The following is an 18,182-nucleotide window of genomic DNA, read 5'->3' as shown; positions in this document are numbered from 1 at the left end:
TTTTTTTTTTTTTTTTTTTTTTTGAGACGGAGTTTCACTCATGTTACCCAGGCTGGAGTGCAATGGCGCGATCTCGGCTCACCGCAGCCTCCGCCTCCTGGGTTCAGGCAATTCTCCTGCTTCAGCCTCCTGAGTAGCTGGGATTACAGGCACGTGCCACCATGCCCAGCTGATTTTTTGTATTTTTAGTCGAGACGGAGTTTCACCATGTTGACCAGGATGGTCTCGATCTCTTGACCTCGTGATCCACCCGCCTCGGGCCTCCCAAAGTGCTGGGATTACAGGCGTGAGCCACCGCGCCTGGCCCAATTTTTTGTATTTTTAGTGGAGACGGGGTTTCACCATGTTGACCAGGATGGTCTCGATCTCTTGACCTCGTGATCCACCCGCCTCGGCTTCCCAAAGTGCTGGGATTACAGGCTTGAGCCACCGCGCCCGGCCAAAAGTCAGGTTTTTTTTAACCTTTGAAAAATTGTACTTTATTAAACCCCTTGATTAGCTATACAGACACATCCTTCTTTGCTTCCTGTTTTTCTCTCCATTCTTAACCCAACTCAGAAAAGGCCAATAAAGTATATTTATTTTAATCAATTTCTTTCAGGTCCCCCAAATCTCTAAGAATAGATGAGTCAAGACTAGAAAATTTTATAGGTATTTGCACCTCAATTTTCCCAGATATCCCAACATAGGCGGAAAAATCATAATCTTGAGAGAGGTGTAAAGTCTAAGTAAAATGGTGTTCCCAGCCATGATATACTCAACAGCTAGAAAAAAAAATAACCTTGACAATTGTGATCACTCTGGAAAGATAATACATCTTCTAGTTCTGCCCTCAGTGAGTCTCAAGTGACCTCATTATGAAAACAATTCATATTTCAGGAATCTAGGCAGAGTTGCATCCTAAACCCTTAGGAGCCAGAAAGTTAATAGCATTTTCTGGAGTTCCTACCACTGCTGAAAAAGGAAAGCCAAGGATGGGATGGCCTAAAGTTCTGGATGCTCTCCTACCCCTTCAGGGCCACTAGCAGCTTTGAGAGAGTAGTCTGGCCAAATCCCTATAAGCAGCACACCTTGAAATGTGAAATGGGTGTAAAGCACATACCAGCCAACAAGGGGCCTGAGTAATGACTGTTCCAGCTGGAACCAACTGCTCATCAATCTTGTGACGTTCTCTGCACACACATCATGTCACATGGCACCAACTGAAAAGTATATTTAAGCTGTTAAACTCAGAGAAGACATGGAAAATATGAAGGGATAGGAGAAAGAACTGAGGTGCAGAAGGAAAAAGGAATGAAATGGAGCAAAAAATAGATTAGAGGGTCCCTTTGAACCTATTCTAGTTCAGAGGGCTGCTTGATTCACAAATTGTTCTAAAAAATTAAATTTTAAAAGTGTACTAGGAGCCAGAAAACTGGATTTTATTTGAAAGTCTGCTACTAATTAACAACAATGTGACTTGGGACAAATTATTAACAACTTTCTGCCTCAAATTTCTTCTATAATGGTCACTTTTTACAAAGTAAATAATTTAAATACAGGATGGAGAAAGACCAGCTAATAAATAAATCTGTCAAAAAGAGGTTTAGGGGTACTTATGTATTAAAAATGAAGTACAGCATTAGTCTTTGTTATGGGGCTAAAAGGGTTTTGAGAGAATTAAATTAATTAATGTATGAAATTGCCTGCCACAGTGCTTGCACAAAGTAGTCAATCAATAAATAGCAACAGTTAAATATTTTAACATACTCACCCACCATATGTTAAAACAATTTAAAGTCTGATAATGTTGTGTTACAGAAAAAATGGAACCACTAGAACACTTATATATTGGTGGTGGTATTAAAAGTTGGACAACCACTTTAGAAAACAATTTGGCCTTATCTAAAAGGTTGATCAGGCATGTACTCCATATCTTACCATGTCCATTTTTAGGTGTATATCCTAAGGAAACTTTATATGTCACACACAAGGATGCATGAAGCAGCACTGCTTATAACAGCAAAACTGGAAGCCAACACATGGTTATTAACAATAGAATCAATAAGTATCTTCTAGTACAGTCATACAATGGAAAGCAATACAGCAGTGAAAACGAGTGAATGACATCAACATTGATAAATCTCAGGAGTATAATATTTGTAGAAAAAATGCAGAAGAAGACATACAGTATTATATCATTTACATACATAAAGTTAAAGATCATGTAAAACTATATCATTAGGAATACATACTTTCAAGGTACCTATAAAGAAAAGTATGAAACCTATAAAGAAAAGTACAAAAATAAAAAAATAGAAAATTCAGGATAGAGGTTAGAGAGAGGGAAAAGCATAAGATAGAGAATACTGAGAGCTTCAAGCTATGCTTGTGCTTCTGTTATCGTTACTCTTTACAACTACACATTTGTTATAAATTTTATATCTATTCAATATATAATAATAAAAAGAACTGAAAAAAATTACAGTGAATTGACCAACCATAGGAAAATACTCTTCCTATCTTATTCAGGAGAATAATTTTCAAAATAATCTTTATGAACTAGTATGTCCAATTTGGGGCACTACATTTTAAAAAAACGTTTTATTGTGAGATTTTAGATTTACAGAGAGTTGCAAAAGTAATACACGGAATTTCTACATACCTTTCACCCATACTTTATCCTTCTATTAGTATCTTACAAACCATAGAACAATTAACAAACTAACAAATTAACCTTGGCATAATACTATTATTATTATCATTATTATTTTGAGATGGAGTCTAGCTCTGTCACCTAGGTTGGAGTGCAGTGGCACGATCTCCACTCACTGTAACTTCTGCCTCCTGGGTTCAAGCGATTCTCCTCTACCTTAGCCTCCCTAGTAGCTGGGATTACAGGTACCCACCACCATGCATAGCTAATTTTTGTATCTTTTTTTTTTTTTTTTTGGGACGGAGTTTCGCTCTTGTTACCCAGGCTGGAGTGCAGTGGCGCTATCTCAGCTCACCGCAGCCTCCGCCTCCTGGGTTCAGGCAATTCTCCTGCCTCAGCCTCCTGAGTAGCTGGGATTACAGGCATGCGCCACCATGCCCAGCTAATTTTTTGCATTTTTAGTAGAGACGGGGTTTCACCGTGCTGACCAGGATGGTCTCGATCTCTTGACCTCGTGATCCACCCGCCTCGGCCTCCCAAAGTGCTGGGATTACAGGCTTGAGCCACCGCGCCCGGCCTTAATTTTTGTATCTTTAGTAGAGATGGGGTTTCACTGTGTTGGCCAGGCTGGTCTCAAACTCTTAACCTTGTGATCCACCCAACTCCCAAAGTGCTGGGATTACAAGCGTAAGCCACCATGTCCAGCCAATAGTATTAATTACAGTATACAATTTAATAGTTTACCATTTTCCCTACAATCATCTTTTTTTGTTCCAGGAACCAACCCAGGATCCCATATTGCATTTAGTTGTTATGTGCCCTTAGTCTCCACCAACCTGTGACTGTTCCTCATTCTTTCCTTGCTTTTTATGACCCTGACACTTTTCAAGGGTACTGGCCAGTTGTTCTGTAGAATATGACTCAACTTGGATTTGTGTGATGTGTCCTATGTATTCTTGGTGGTATGAATCTAGATCACTTGGCTAAGATAGTGTCTGCCAGACTTTCTGCTGTAAACTTACTATGTTTTCCCTTTGTAATTACTAAATACTTGGGGACACAGTCATGACATTTGAAAAAGGATGTTGAAAAACCTAAGAGTAATACAATTGGTGCCAAAGAGAAGTTAAGGAATAGCACTAGCCTCTTTGGACACAGTTGTAGGAACTAAAGCTCTTTCACTTAGGAGAATCCAAAGGTAGAAATAACTCGTCTAACCTTGAGCTGATAGTCTCCAAGTTTCCTAGACTGTAGATGAAATTGCATAACATAGATGACCTGAAACTAGGGGCTGGGAATAGGGTGACCTACTAGCCTACAGTCTTCCAGTTGGCATTATGTTACAAACCAACTTCAAGTTCTCCTAAGCCACAGCTGTGATTCTGTGCTGCCAGCATCCTGCATCCACCTCACTCACTTGTACACAAAAGACTGGTGAATGTATTAAGCATAAAATACTTAATATTTTGTATTGGGGGCAGACTTTAATGACAAGTCTTTGTTTATGTTTATCTCAGTCTGAAAAACCACATAAAATATAGCAAACACAATGAAATATAGAAATGACGTTACTGTGATACCAGCATAGCCAGACTCTTAGTACTAAAATAACCTAGACTGTGTCCACAGAAGGCATAATGGACACAATGAATAAATCTGTCTTGTAGAGAAAAAAATATCTTCATCAACGAAAAATCCAGCACAGGGCCAGGCACAGTAACTCATGCCTGTAATTCCAACACTCTGGGAGGCTGAGGCGGAAGGACTGCTTGAGACCAGGAGTTCAAGACCAGCTTGGACAATGTAGTGAGACTCCATCTCTACAATGTTTTTTTTAATTAGCCAAGCATGGTGGCTCATGCCTTTGGTCCCAGTTACTTAGGATACTGAGGTGGGAGGATCACTTGAGCCCAGGAGTTTGAGCTTACAGTGAGTTTCGAAGACGCTACTACACTCCAGCCTGGGCAACAGAGTAAGACCCTGTCTCTTAACAGCAACAATAGTAACAAAAAAAAATGACAAAAAATATCAGAGGAGATTACACATGAATGGACTCCGGATTGACTTAAATGCTTTTGAGAACCTGAGGAAAGGGCTCTCACAGAAGCAGATACGCCTATCATTCCCTAAAATAAAAGGTACATTTTCCCCAAACTGTTGTACAAAAATTATAAAAACTTCTAGTCTATTCTTTCCAAGTTTCTCTGAATTCGCTATTAAACCCAATGCACCAGAAATCAAGGTTCCCCATCCCGATTCCTAGCACATGAATCTCAGCAAAGCAAACAACTACAGAAGAAAACAAAAGTTTTTTTTTTTTTTTTTTTTTCCCGGATGCAATGGAAGAACATATACAACAACAACAAAAAAGGAAATAGAAAACAAATCTTATCCTAAAATGCATTTAAAAGGCACAACCCCAAAACTGCCAGCATTCCTCAGGACACTTCTCAAACTCCCTGTTTTTTCCCCTCCTTATTTCAACTACAACTTCCTTCTCATAGCAAAACACTCTAGGAAAAACTTCTAAACTTAGGAACTTTAAAAATCTGGGAGCGATGGGAAGATATTCAAACAGCTACCAGTCTATAATGCCATTTAGATGACTAGATCTGCTTCTGATTCCCAGCTTTTGGGAATCTGACAAATTCTTTCATTGCGGGGTTTTTTTTTTTTTTTTCCTGTTTCCTCTACTGAAATGAGGGAGCCTCAAAACCCTCATTTACAACTTTCTCCTTCCCAAAGTGGTTCATGGACTCCCTAATAACTTTTCAATAAACTTGACTTTGGTTTCAGATGGCTTAAAGAGCTGAAGATTAATATAAAATAATATTTAAACACAAAATGGAGTAGACAGGAATCTTTAAAACACTAGTTTCTTAGCTATCACCTTTATTTCCAAACTCACAGTCTTCCTCAGGAGTTCTCAGTCTATAAGGCAGGCTTCATAAAGTTACTGTGTGCTATAAATACCCCTCTTTTCTGTCTGGGACTTTTACTTGGGTCTGAACAACTACTGGAGTCTACACAATCTCCTTCTGGCACTTGTAACTTCTCAGTCTCACAAAGTAAACTCCTTATTAGATAACATAATACTGATCCTTTGGGATGGCTTACCTTCTATTTCTTTCAGTCAGTAGAAATGATTCAGTGTTTACTGAGCTAGTCTTAACTATTTTGCACGTAGTCCGTAATGTTTGTTGGCCGGGTGTGGTGGCTCATGCCTGTAAACCCAGCACTTTGGGAGGCCAAGGCAGGTGGATCACCTGAGGTCAGGAGTTTGAGACCAGCCTGGCCAACATGGTCAAACCCCACCTCTACTAAAAATACAAAAATTAGCCAGGCATGGTGGCATATGTCTGTAATTCCAGCTACTTGGGAGACTGAGGTGGGAGAATCGCTTACACCCAGAAGGCGGAGAGTGCAGTGAGCCAAAATTGAGCCACTGCACTCCAGCCTGGGTGACGGAGTGAGACTCTTTCTCAAAAAAAAAAAAAAAAAAAAGAGTTTGTTGAAGAGCATCTCAGAAACCAAGTGTGCTTTCCTTTAAACAAACGTTATTGATTTTAAAATTAAGAGCAAGGGTGAGATAATAAAACACTAACAGGAAATTTGGAAACCTCAGTTCTGTTTCTTAGCTTGGATTCCTAAATCATTTATACTTAAATGATTCATTCCCACAGTTTTCTAGCGTTTCTCATCTATAATAAAAGGCAATACCTGTAATTCCAACACTCTGGGAAGCTGTCAATTTCCTTCCTTACTCAAGAAAATAATGTAAAGCAGTGGTTTTCAAAAGGAGTTACGTAGAAAGAGGAGGTTTCTCAGAGGCTGAAGTAAAGTTAAGGGTAAAGGGGAGAGGGAACAGCAAGAAGAGGGCACTTTCTCTCACTCGTCTTGAATAACTACTTTTATCTGGAATTTTCCATATATTTGCCACTAAAAAAGAAATGGGGCCTGCTTTTTCTTAGTGGCAAGAGGGAAATAGTCTGGTTTAAAAAAAAAAAGAGACAAAAATAAAGTGCTTTTATGATTAGCCTCTATGGGTCCCATTTATTCAATGTTCTAGTTATATTCATGTTTGGAAAGATTTACAACAAATTAATAACAGTAGAGTAACTGAGTAATTGGGAGGTAGGACACTAGGGGTAGAAGGGAGACATAATTTTCACTCTATACCCTTTGGCTACTTAAGGTTTTGTATAACTTTGTGCATGAATTGTTTTTTCAAAAAATGTGAAGACTTCAACTTCCTGTAAACAACATTCAGTCCAGGAACGATATATGTCTCTTTGAAGAAACAGAATCTATAGGAATTATCTATTTTTTTATATACATAGAAAGATATATATATTTATAGATACATATATAAATATCTACATATAGAGATAAAAATATACATCTCAGGAAATTCAGGTAGGACTTTTAGAGTCTTCAGGCAGGATTTCTTCTTCTTTGGTAAACCCCAGTTTCTGTCCTTAAGACCTTCAATTTATCAGATGAGGCTCACTCACATTATAGAGGGTAACCTCCTTCACATAAAGTCAACTGATTATATATGTTAAGCACACTTACAAAATACCTTCACAGAAAAACTACAATTTTTATTTTATTTTTATTTATTTGAGACAGAGTCTTACTCTGTTGCCCAGGCTGGAGTGTAGTGATGCCACCATCTTGGCTCACTGCAACCTCCACCTCCAGGATTCAAGTGATCTTCCCTTCCCACCTCAGTCTCTCAAGTAGCTAGGATTACAAGCATGCACCACCACGTCTGGCTAATTTTTGCATTTTTAGTAGAGATGGGGTTTCACCATGTTGGCCAGGCTGGTCTCAACTCTTGACCTCAAGTGATTTGCCCGCCTGGGCCTCCCAAAGTTCTGGGATTACAGGCGTGGGCCACTGTACCCAGCCAGAAAAACCTAAATTAGTGTTTGATTAAATAATGATACTATGACCCATAGACACTGAAAATAAATAAATAAATGATAACATTGTCAAAAGTGTTTAAACCAGAGCAACTTCATCCTGAATAGAGGCTTGGTAAAATAAGGATGAAACCTACTGGGCTGCATTCTCAGACAGTTAGTCACAGGATGAGACAGGAGGTTGGTACAAGATACAGGTCACAGAGACCTTGCTGATAAAACAGGTTGCAGTAAAGAAGCTGGTAAACTCCACCAAAACCAAGATGGTGATGAGAGTGACCTCTGGTCGTCCTCACTGCTACACTCCCAAAAAGGGGAGGCATAAATAATCTACCCCTTGTTTAGCATATAATAAAAACCATAAAAATGTGCAACAGGCAGCCTTTGGGGCTGCTTTGCCTATGGAGTAGCCATTCTTTCGTTCCTTTACTTTCCTAATAAACCCGCTTTTACTTTGCTGTATGAATTTGCCTCAAATTCTTTCTTGTGCAAGATCCAAAAACCAATCTGTTGGGGTTTTCTGTAGAGACAGGGTCTTGTTATGTTGCCCAGGCTGGTCTCAAACTCCTGGCCTCAGGTGATCCTTCTACCTCAGCTTCCCAGAGTGTTGAGAGGCGTGAGACCCTGCACCTGGCATTATCACTATGTCTCTTGTCAGGCAGTCCCTCTTACAAAGTTGTCTCTAGCTGGGCTCTGGTAACAATACTTTCCAAACCTTTCCCTTTCAGGTCTAGAAGTGCTACTAATTCACCAGTTGTTAGTCTGTTTCACCACTCCTTGTTAATCCGCTTAACACTGCCCATACCTCTATATGGGTTCTTTTCAGTTCAACCCTTTTAAATACCAACTATTTTTCTGCCAGGACTATGATACACTAGAAAAATAATAAATGGCATATTTTCTTCTCCTTTATACTTCCATTCATTCACTTCGCAACATTTGCAAGAGAATCTCCTCTTTTTCCTCTAATCCAAAGCCTCCCATCCTCCCAAGTCCAACAAGTCTCTCTAAATACTCTATTACCTACAGAGCAACACTGTTGTTACCACTCTTGTGCTGAACCTAGTGTAACATCAGCACTCCTGTCCTTGTAGTTCTATGACTGTTCAGCTTTGCCAGTCTGGTTATCCCAGCAGGGCAATAAGCTCCTTAGGGGCAGTGAACTTAAGCAATTAGAATCTCAAGTGATAAACATATTTTAGCTGGAAAGAATCTTAGAGGTTATCTTGTTTAACTTCCTTATTTTACAGATGAGGAAGTTCAAGCTCACACAGGGAAAAAGTCTTTCTCACACAGCTATATAGTGGCACAGTTAAGTCTAGAATCCAGATTCTTCCTACTACTTCACCACGCTTTGACGCTGCACTGGGTAATTAGTAGGCACTTAATATGCTGATGACCCACTCTTAAATTTATAAGGGGTTTTTGTCTCTTTTTGTTCAACGCTAAGTCTCATGCCTAGACGAATACCTGGCACATAGTTAAGTGCTCAAAAAATACCTGTTACATTTGAACCCAGGACCAAGCAAGACAAATTCCTTGGAAGTTAATTAGAACTCAGAGGATCATTTATAATAATTCCCTATACACTTAGAGAAAATGTATAGTTTTTAGAGTGCTTTCACATATATGAGCCCATTTGATCCCTCTGAGGTAGACATGCAGGAATTACTAGTCCTAGGTAACAGATGCAAGTTACTGAGGCTCTGAGAAGTTAAAGGTCATCTCCTGACTAGAATGTAGCAGAGCTGGGCCCAATCTTCTGACTGTTACTTCAATACCATTTTCATTATTTGTCGCTTCTTCAGCTTTGCCTGTCTGCTTCTGGACTTGGGAGGATCATTCAGGGAGTCAGTCCAAAAATTCACAATGAATACATGGGCTACAACTTAAGCTGAAAGATGTGATTTTTCTTCCTTAAAAGTCCACTGCTAAAGGTACTTCTGTTCTAATTCTGATTAGATATAGCCTACAGAAATCAGTGGCTAATTCAAATCTGAAAGCCTGCTGAAACCATGGGTAGCTAGCCAGAGTTTGACACTTCCCTCTGGAGTAGGCATCCTATAAGAGAGTGGGAGGGGCCGGGCGCGGTGGCTCACGCCTGTAATCCCAGCACTTTGGGAGGCCGAGGCGGGTGGATCATGAGGTCAAGAGATCGAGACCATCCCGGTCAACATGGTGAAACCCCGTCTCTACTAAAAATACAAAAAATCAGCTGGGCATGGTGGCGCATGCCTGTAATCCCAGCTACTCAGGAGGCTGAGGCAGGAGAATTGCCTGAACCCAGGAGGCGGAGGCTGCGGTGAGCCGAGATCGCGCCATTGCACTCCAGCCTGGGCAACAAGAGCTAAACTCCGTCTCAAAAAAAAAAAAAAAAAAAAAAAGAGAGTGGGAGGGAATGATAGCAAATGCGCCACTTCAGATCAAGTATGGGACAAGGATTATTGCTTCTCAGAGAATCTGAATAGTGCTGGAAAAGTGGAAAACTCCCTGAGTTAACAGGAATGTGCAATTGCTGGAGATTTGGGGGTATCTGCTTCATGAAAATAACTGGAAGAATGTGTGCCCTTTAGGAATTTTACGGGGATAAAGCCCCCTTTCTTAGCTAACCTCGACAAATATGTCCTCTGTGGGAGTGTCTGGAGGCAGCGGTCTCAACAAAACATGAGGATGGACACACTGGAAATATTGAGAGGGTAGATTGAGGGGAGAAGGTCTCTTCAAGGAATATTGGGAGGGAGAAGACGATAACCTCTACACGGGCGCCCCCTTTGGGCGCCTATAGCTCACCGTCGCCGCACAGCCTCGGACTCCAGCGACAGCCATCTTAACGCACCTTTCTGCGCAGGCGCTGTAGAGCCCCAGGTTCCGGCCTAGAGCAGAGCCCCGCCCACAAACCACGCCCATCTCCCATGATCCCGCCTCTGGCCACACCCCTGTCCTCAGGCGCCCGACCCATGTGGTTTCCCGAAGGAGGGGGCCTCTGGCTGCCGGTCAGGCTTTGAAGTACCTGAACTACACTGGCCGCTGGGGGAATGGAAATCAAACACTCAGATCCTGCCTTTGGGTAGATCACAGGCTGATGAGGGGAGACAGACAAGTAAATTATAACAATGTAGAGTGCTGTGGCGAGGCGTTCAGATACCGGAGCCTAGAAAGCAGTAGAAAAGGCTGGCAGACATTCCGGCAAGGAGAGCAGCATGTGCAGGCACTGAGGGGTAGGAGCGCACAATGCGTGTCAGGGACTTGCTGGAGCCAGTACTTTAGAATAGCTGCAGGATGGGGGGAAGGGGGATGGTGCCGGTTGCGCTATCTTGGAGGGTCTTGGAGTTTCGGCATGGAGGCTATCGTTGACCACTGAATAGCTTTAATAGGAGAAAGATTTATTACAGTGTGTAAAGAGAGCAGGGGAAAAACGGAAGCAGGGTATTGTGACAGTAACTCAGGCAAGAGGACCTGAAAGCTGCCACGACTCTTGTGGTAGTGAGAACTGAGGGGACACAATGAATTCAAGAGGTAATTTTGAGGCAGAAATGTGAAGTGGCTGGCTTGGGAGAGGAGCAGGGAGGAGGAGGAATTTTTTAAATGAGCAACTGAACTCTAAGGATTTATTTAGCAAGCAGTGGAAACAGACCTAGTTCCCTGCCTGGTGCCCCGTTAGTCCCCGCCCCACAAGTAATGATAGGGGAGGCTGAGAGAGTAGATGAGCACTATGTTGCCCAGGAGCCCTTTTACCTTATTTCTTCCCCTTTGGGAGTAGGCTTTCTACTGCAACTCTTCTTCCTTGAATAGAGCCTGAATAAAAGGCCAAGGTACAGTCCTAAACCTAATCCTCTGACCTGTCTGTGGCAGCCTCAGCCCTCTGCCATGACCTGCAGGCAAACCTCTCCCCAGTGGGCCCCTGCCTTGTCCTTACAACCCAGGCTGTGATCTGTCCTAGTGATTCTAGACAAAGGGAAAATAATTGACTAGTTTTCACCAGAATAACTCTCCTGCTACTCTTTTGGACCTTTTGCAGGAAGCTGGTGCCATAGGTCCCATGACTCTGTTAATTAGATGTGTGGTCTCAGGTCTAGGCCAGGATGTTAGCCCAGTGGTGTTCATCCAGAACCACTTTAGGCTTCACCCACTGGCTGTCAGGTATGGGTGTCAGGGAGGAGTGTGAAGCAACAAAGGACCACTAGGCCAAAATCTGCCATTATAGAGGAGTCATTTCCACGGCTTTCCACACATTAGCAGAATTACCAAACCCCAAAGGCTGCTATGAGATAATTTATTACGGATTAGCCTATAATCTCCTGTAACAATGGCACATATAATAATTAACAACAGCAAAGATGCTTGGTTTCTTGTTTCATGTAATGGTCAATACATCTGTGGACAACGCTGAGTCCTCAGGAAGTCCAGGAGGCTGCTACAGAGGAAATCCAAGAACCTTATCACATCTCTGAGCAAGTCTTGGGAAGTCCAGCTGACTCTCTGAAATAGTTTGACCTCCCAGGTAGTTTTGAGGGCCCCCTCCATCCAGCCTGTACAGAGGGATCAGAGTCCAGGCTCCTCCTGTAGGGTTGAATATCTAGGAGGGGAATAACAAATAATCCAGGTGAAAGAGAGAGACCAAAGTCTAGATTCTTTCTGCAAGGCGGAGGACAGCTAGAAGGCAGTGGCCACAGATGAGCAGGACTCTTTCTAGATCTTCTATAATTTTTGGCTTTGTTCAGGGCCTACCCAAGAAGAAAATACTCCTGGATCCTTCAAATAGCCCTCAGGTAGATACATGTTAGAACAGCCTATCATGTCTTGAAGTATCACTCCCTTGCCTAGAGGAGTGAGGTAGGGAGACTCCCAGGCAGGTGGCCCCTAGTGTCTGGGGTCCAAAGAAATATTCTGCTTAGGGCTTTGAAGCACCACGTGAACTTGGTTCTACTCATGATATAATCTGGGGAAAAGGATTAGCACAGTTCATTTCTAGAAGGTATCTTGTTCAGTTTCAAAGCCTTGTTCTCATTGGGGCCATAGAAAATCAGTGGAATCTAAATTCTATTCTATGTACTCCTGCCCTGGCCATACTCCAATCCAGACAACAGGGCTCAGCAAAAGGCTTAACTGACTACTCATCCAGCCAGGCACAAGTTCCATACCCTCTAAACTTGTTCTTCTAATGATTGGTATGTATGTGTCTAACTGGATAAGGTATGGCATGGAAACGAATAGAGGTGGGATGTGGAGTGGAGGGGTGTCTACCAAGAATGGCTGACACTCTCAGAAATGTCTGTCTCTCTCTCTTTATGGAAAATCTCTCCATGTGGTAACCCCATATCCCAGCCCCTAGTACCACAGTCCTGCTGGTCAGTGCTTCATGACCCTTTCTGTGAAAAGCTACATTATCACCACCCCAAATTTTTCCTCAAATATCTTTAACTGAAGGGGTCAGCCTCTTGACTGCAAAAACCCTAAGCTGGTTACACAGCCTACTCCCACTGGCCCTGATTTGTGAAATTGGTGCTGCCTTATTGGCATAGAAGCCAAAGGTGTTTCAGCTCCCCTCCTCCGTGGAACGAGACTCTGATTTGAGTTTCACAAACTCTCGGGCCACCTCGTCATTGCTCCTCTGAGACAAAATCCGGAGAATGGTCAGGCCTGTCTCATCCATGTGGATCTTCCGGCCCAAGGGACACCAGCAGGCACAGCTGCCCTTGGCTGTGACATCCCTCAGAGGCATCACAGCCAGCCCTAGCACACGATCTTCCCGGGCAAAGCAGTAATCCTTCACGCATATCTGCAACTCATAGGACTCGGGCCCCTCTTCATTTCCCAGGAGGCTGTGAGCACAGGATAGAAGTTATGAGGCCAGAGCTGAGAGTCCTCAGCTGATTTCATCTTAGTCTGCCATCCAGCCCAGCCCTCCTCTACCCGCACCCCCTCAAGTTTTACTCCCATCCCTGAGTCCTGCAGGTTCCCCACACTGTAACTTACAAGTGAAATGTTTCATTGTACTTGGGGGCCCAGTTGTTGCTTTTGGACTTCGTTGTGAACTTTCTCTTCTTATCACTTTGGTGTGGGCCAACCATGGTCACCTCCACAAAAGGCCGGAACATACCCGCTGTCTGCCATTTGAGGTCATTGGCAGCCACCACTGCCCAAACAAGGGAAACCTGTAAGGGATCCCACCAGGAATTCCCAGTTCTTGAACCCCAGGTGACCTTCCCCTTGGAGGAGGGCTGAGCTGGAGGGTTGAGATGAGCAGCCCCTGCCTTTGAGTGATGAGTAAGGCCACTGGGCAAGGAAAGGGCAGACCTGTAAGTCCATCACTCACCTTTCACTGTGACCTTGTGCTCCCCAGTACCAGGGTGTGTAAACAAGTCCACCTGAATAGAGACTTCTCCCACAGGATCATCCACACCAGACCCTGAGGACAAATGGAGAGATGATCCCCCATTGGAGAACTCTAGGGGGTAAAACTGAGAGGTGAGGCTACCATCCTATACCCAAAAGCAAGAAACAATTACCACAGTAACCATGGGAAGTAAGCAATAGGAGAAGGGAAAGCAATGGGATAAAGAAAAAGGCTGTGTCTTGTAACACAACTTAAGCTGACAGCATCTTATGCGCAACGTTTTCCAAAAGTGCACTAAGACTTTATCTCAAGGATCCCCAAAAGTCTATCTCCTAGGCTGAAGGATTTTTCATTGAAAGATGTTGGGGTAGGACAGTGCCATCATCTTGTATCTGTGTCTGGGAATTATGTCAACCTGATGGTGTCTCTCAATGAAAAAATGTGGGTCCTCTGTAACCAAAAGCAGCAACCTCCCACCTATGCCCACGATTCCTAGAGGTCCCTGGTTAGGAGGCTACTGTGCTCTGAAAGACTTCACCCCTCTCCAACCGGGGCCCCTACATAGAACGAACTCCCCAGTTCAAAACTCTGAAAGCCAATCTACAGGCTCCCCTTAGCAGAGGCCCCACCCTATTTTAAGAAAACACCACTATCTTACACCCCGGAGAAAATCCTTCTTTGTCCTGAGGCAAATGGGTGGGAGAATGCTGAGAACAGGACAGACATCAACAACAGAACCCCTTCCTAGGTTATATGAAAGCATTACCCATCTCTAAGACTTGGGATAGAGCTCCTAAACTTTGATAGCTGGTTCCCCAACCCCTAGCACAAGTTGCTCATTCTAGCTCCCAGGGGTCAGTGTTAGCCCATGTTAGATCTATATCTGCATAGTGTACAACATACCCTTTTCCGGCCGAATGTCCTCATTAGCAGTAAATCTAATACCTTTCCCATCATGCACTGAATGAGGACAGGCAAGTCAGAGGTAGTAGCAGCAGCAGGACAGAGAAAGAAGAATCAGTTAGCAGTCTAAGGAGTTAACAGCCATTCAAAGCAGCTCTACACATATTCTGAGGGAACACAGAGGTGGGGCAGAGTGGAGAAAGTGAAAGAGCTGGGGTCAATGTGTGAATGCTTCAAATTAGACTTCATGGGTCAGAGATCAACCAAATCATGGGCAGAAATAGTAGAAAAATACAGAGAGGAGGTATCTGAGAGCAGTGAGACAAGAGAGAGGCTGTAGGCGCTAATTTCCTAGACCCTTAAATGATAATGCAACGGGTAGAAAATGTACACATAAACACACAGATTCTTCCTGCAGTCGCCAACCCTGCTTTTACCATATGTGTGCCCATTCCAGACTCTCCTCATGTTTTATCAAGCTTAAAGCTCAATGCTTCTAAAAAGCCTTTCTGGATTAACTCAGATCTTCCTTGATGGTATATGCCTGCACATGTACCCAGCTCTGTAAAAGTTCTCCCTATCCCCTTGAATAAGACTCACAGCTCTTCTTTTGTTCTCTATTCTTCCCACCCTGGATTAGAAATGAGAATAGATGAGAAATAGAGCAGTACACTTCAGGTCCCTTTCATTTTCTCACCTTCTATCACCAGTCTATCTGCTTAGACCCCTCTCCCCTCTAGGTCAGCCCTGTGCCCCAGATTCACACACAGCTCAGTAATGCCTAAGGTGCCAATTTCCCCCACCAGGTTCACTCTCCCAGGTAGCCTGCTCAGGTTTCCTTGGAACCAGCCATAACAAATGTGCCTGAGGTGCCTCCTGGGAAGGCTCTCACCAGCGTCAGAATTTCAATCTGAGCTATATCTTTGCAGATATGTTTTGTTTTGGACAGGCCATGCTGGAGGGTAGGGAGGTGTTCTGAGGACTGAAAGTCACTGGGAGAAAACCAGCTTCCTGGGTCCCCTGTGCATAAGTATCACCCCTGAGGCTGGAGCCTCAGCTGTGCACAGGGCCCCGAAATCCACATCCTCCCTCAGCAGCTGCCATGGTTTGCCTCTCTTCCTTGTCTCCTCATCCATGCTGCAGAGTCTGGAAAGTCTTTTGCCTTCTCTCCCCAGGAAAACTCCCAGCAAAGCTCCCCACACTATGTATGAGCCTTCACATTTCTCATGGTTTCCATTCATTCTCAAGGCTTCCTCGCAGATTTTTCCTTCTTCTTGCCGCTTACCAGTCAGGCCAGTCAGGGTATACTCCTTGACCTCAATAAACATGCATGGACCAGGTAATGTCTGAGAAAAGAAATCTCAGACATATTTCCCAGGCCTCTGTGATTCTTCTGCCTGGTAATGGGCATGGGGTAGAGGTAAGTACTGAGGTCCCATCAAGTAATTGAGATCTGACTTTGAAGGGCTCTCTGAGGAAGTTAACGGGTTCCATCCCCAAGGGCATGAAGATACAGACTCCCTAGGGGAAGATGTGTATCAGAAAGAAGTGGAAACCCAAAGCCCTCAGGGCCTTACCCTGGGTAGTCTGCGAGCGCACAAAGGTCTTGATGAGAGTGTCAGTGGTCTGTGTATACAGAGACAAGGCATAGCGTAGAGACTGCAGATCTGGGCTCTTCTCCAGGAAGGTTTTCTTCAGTCCATTGCCTCCTGCGTGGAAGTATTGCTGCAAGATAAAAGAACACCTGTGACTGTTTCATCCCCTTACAGAAAGCAGCTCCCCAACACTGTCCTCAGAGAAGCAAGAAGAGGACTGTGAGAATAGGCCATTCAGGAAAATCCACAGAACCAGAGTCATAGTCTCTTGGGTGAAGAGTATTATTGGGGTATTTGGCAGTATTGGCAGGGATGGCCACATTCCTGGAGGTAGGGTGGTGTTTAAAGGATGAGTCTTTCTGGACAAGCACAGTAATGGAATAGAAGCATTTCAGGTAGGGAGAAGAGCCAAAAGTGCTCTTGTGCTCTTTTACCCAACTGAACCTTAGAGAACTTGAGACCTATGATATACCTCTCCCAGGTGCCTTGAAGCACAGTTCGTATGTTCCTGCCTTATTACTACCTTACCAATTACAAGCATCTTGAACTTAACTAGATCTGATTCTCTCTGTATTCTTGACAGTACATAGTAGCTCTCTTCTGGATGTGGAGTGCTAAGGGCTGGAGGGACACCTGGTCTGGCAAAGTGGAATACCCGGGCCAAGTGGGTGTGGTGGTAAGACTGTCTGAAAAAGGGGAGGTCTCCACCTTGATGGTGTCCAGGGCGAGGTCAAGGACTGCACACTGCTTTGGAGTGAGATTCCGTGATTCCTCTCGCACCATGTGATCCTGGAACCCCAGAGAAATCAGCAGCATCAGGACAGCTCAGGATAGTCATGAAAGTCTTGTACCCACCTGCCAGCCCACAGCACATATTCATCCCCTCCTTTTCCTCTTCAGTCTCCAAAGCTTCAATTTCCTTCCCCCAGGCACCTCTCTCCATGGCCTCAGAAGGACCACACATGCCAGGAAGACCCCACACCCGGAGTACCTTGAGTTTGGAAAGATGGCTCAGCTCCTTAGCAGCAGTGAAGATCAGCTGGGTGCCCTGGGCAGAGAGGGAATCAGTCAAAAGCAGAGGACCCCACCTCCATGACGAAGCAGGGAGTGAGGGGAAGGGAGACAGCAGGAGGAAGAGGAAGGAGGTGTCCTTACTGTCTGGTCAGTGAGCGGGGGCAGAACAATCATTCTCTCCATTGTATTCATCACCACCCGCCAGAGCTCCTTCAGTACACGTTTCAAAACTGTCTTCTCACACACAGTGGCAAAGAGGGTGAGGCTGCAAGTCCAGGCAATAGGTGAGACCAGGGTGAGAGTCTGAGAACCCCTGTCTCTAAGGAGCTCCCCTGTCCGATGGCCTCTGCTTTGCTCATCCCCACAGGAAAATCCTGAATGGTGTACTCACTTGCCATCCAGGAAGTCCATGAGAGGCCGGAGCACGCTATCTGCATCCTGAGCTGCTGAGGCCCTGGCATCCGGAGATGCATTCCCTGTGCCCCGAACCTGGCCCAGGATGTCGGCCATTTGTCGAACACACTCATCAATCCGTACCTGGAAACTACACATGTGCCCGCAGTGCAGCCTTCCCCTCCCCAAATACACACGGTCCCTGGAGCAACACCAGCTATTTGCTCCCATTCCCACATGCTCATGGTGCAGTTCCAGCAGGGACAATCAGCAGGAGTACAGGGAAGATCCACACACCTGCAGCTGTATGGTGAGGTGTGGGGCAGAGTTCTGGGATGGGCCAGGGACCACATCTAGCACCGAGGGCCTTGTACTAT

The 18,182-nt window shown here is 44.2% G+C and overlaps 2 protein-coding genes across 17 annotated transcripts in view; both read right to left on the bottom strand.

Annotated features, from left to right (window-relative positions):
* The window catches only part of LOC116524642 (phospholipid-transporting ATPase FetA-like), a 118,182-nt gene extending 106,476 nt beyond the window's left edge, over nucleotides 1-11,706 (bottom strand). The window contains exon 1 of the mRNA XM_032239969.1: nucleotides 10,354-11,706. The gene's annotated coding sequence lies outside the window, so the exon portion shown is untranslated. The remainder of the gene's footprint in view (nucleotides 1-10,353) is intronic.
* Nucleotides 11,707-11,819: 113 nt separating this feature from the next.
* Nucleotides 11,820-18,182, bottom strand: part of UNC13B (unc-13 homolog B) — a 234,021-nt gene continuing 227,658 nt past the window's right edge. For 5 of the 16 annotated variants that reach the window (XM_032239956.1, XM_032239957.1, XM_032239958.1 and 2 more), the window contains 8 exons: nucleotides 17,804-17,956; nucleotides 17,554-17,677; nucleotides 17,390-17,446; nucleotides 17,107-17,187; nucleotides 16,381-16,528; nucleotides 13,880-13,972; nucleotides 13,540-13,699; nucleotides 11,823-13,385 (listed from right to left, as the gene is read on the bottom strand). In XM_032239956.1, coding sequence (XP_032095847.1) covers nucleotides 13,100-13,385; nucleotides 13,540-13,699; nucleotides 13,880-13,972; nucleotides 16,381-16,528; nucleotides 17,107-17,187; nucleotides 17,390-17,446; nucleotides 17,554-17,677; nucleotides 17,804-17,956 — 1,102 coding nt within the window. In that variant the 3' untranslated portion in view covers nucleotides 11,823-13,099. Of the gene's footprint in view, nucleotides 13,386-13,539; nucleotides 13,700-13,879; nucleotides 13,973-14,803; nucleotides 14,861-16,380; nucleotides 16,529-17,106; nucleotides 17,188-17,389; nucleotides 17,447-17,553; nucleotides 17,678-17,803; nucleotides 17,957-18,182 lie in introns of all 16 variants that reach the window. The other 11 variants (XM_032239961.1, XM_032239962.1, XM_032239963.1 and 8 more) reach the window with 5 other exon arrangements.

Source organism: Sapajus apella, unplaced genomic scaffold (genome assembly GCF_009761245.1).
Source record: "Sapajus apella isolate SASKATOON/1434 unplaced genomic scaffold, GSC_monkey_1.0 scaffold46, whole genome shotgun sequence".
Lineage (NCBI taxonomy): Eukaryota > Metazoa > Chordata > Mammalia > Primates > Cebidae > Sapajus > Sapajus apella.
Note: the sequence above shows the minus strand (reverse complement) of the source record. Positions and strands in the feature narration are given on the sequence as shown.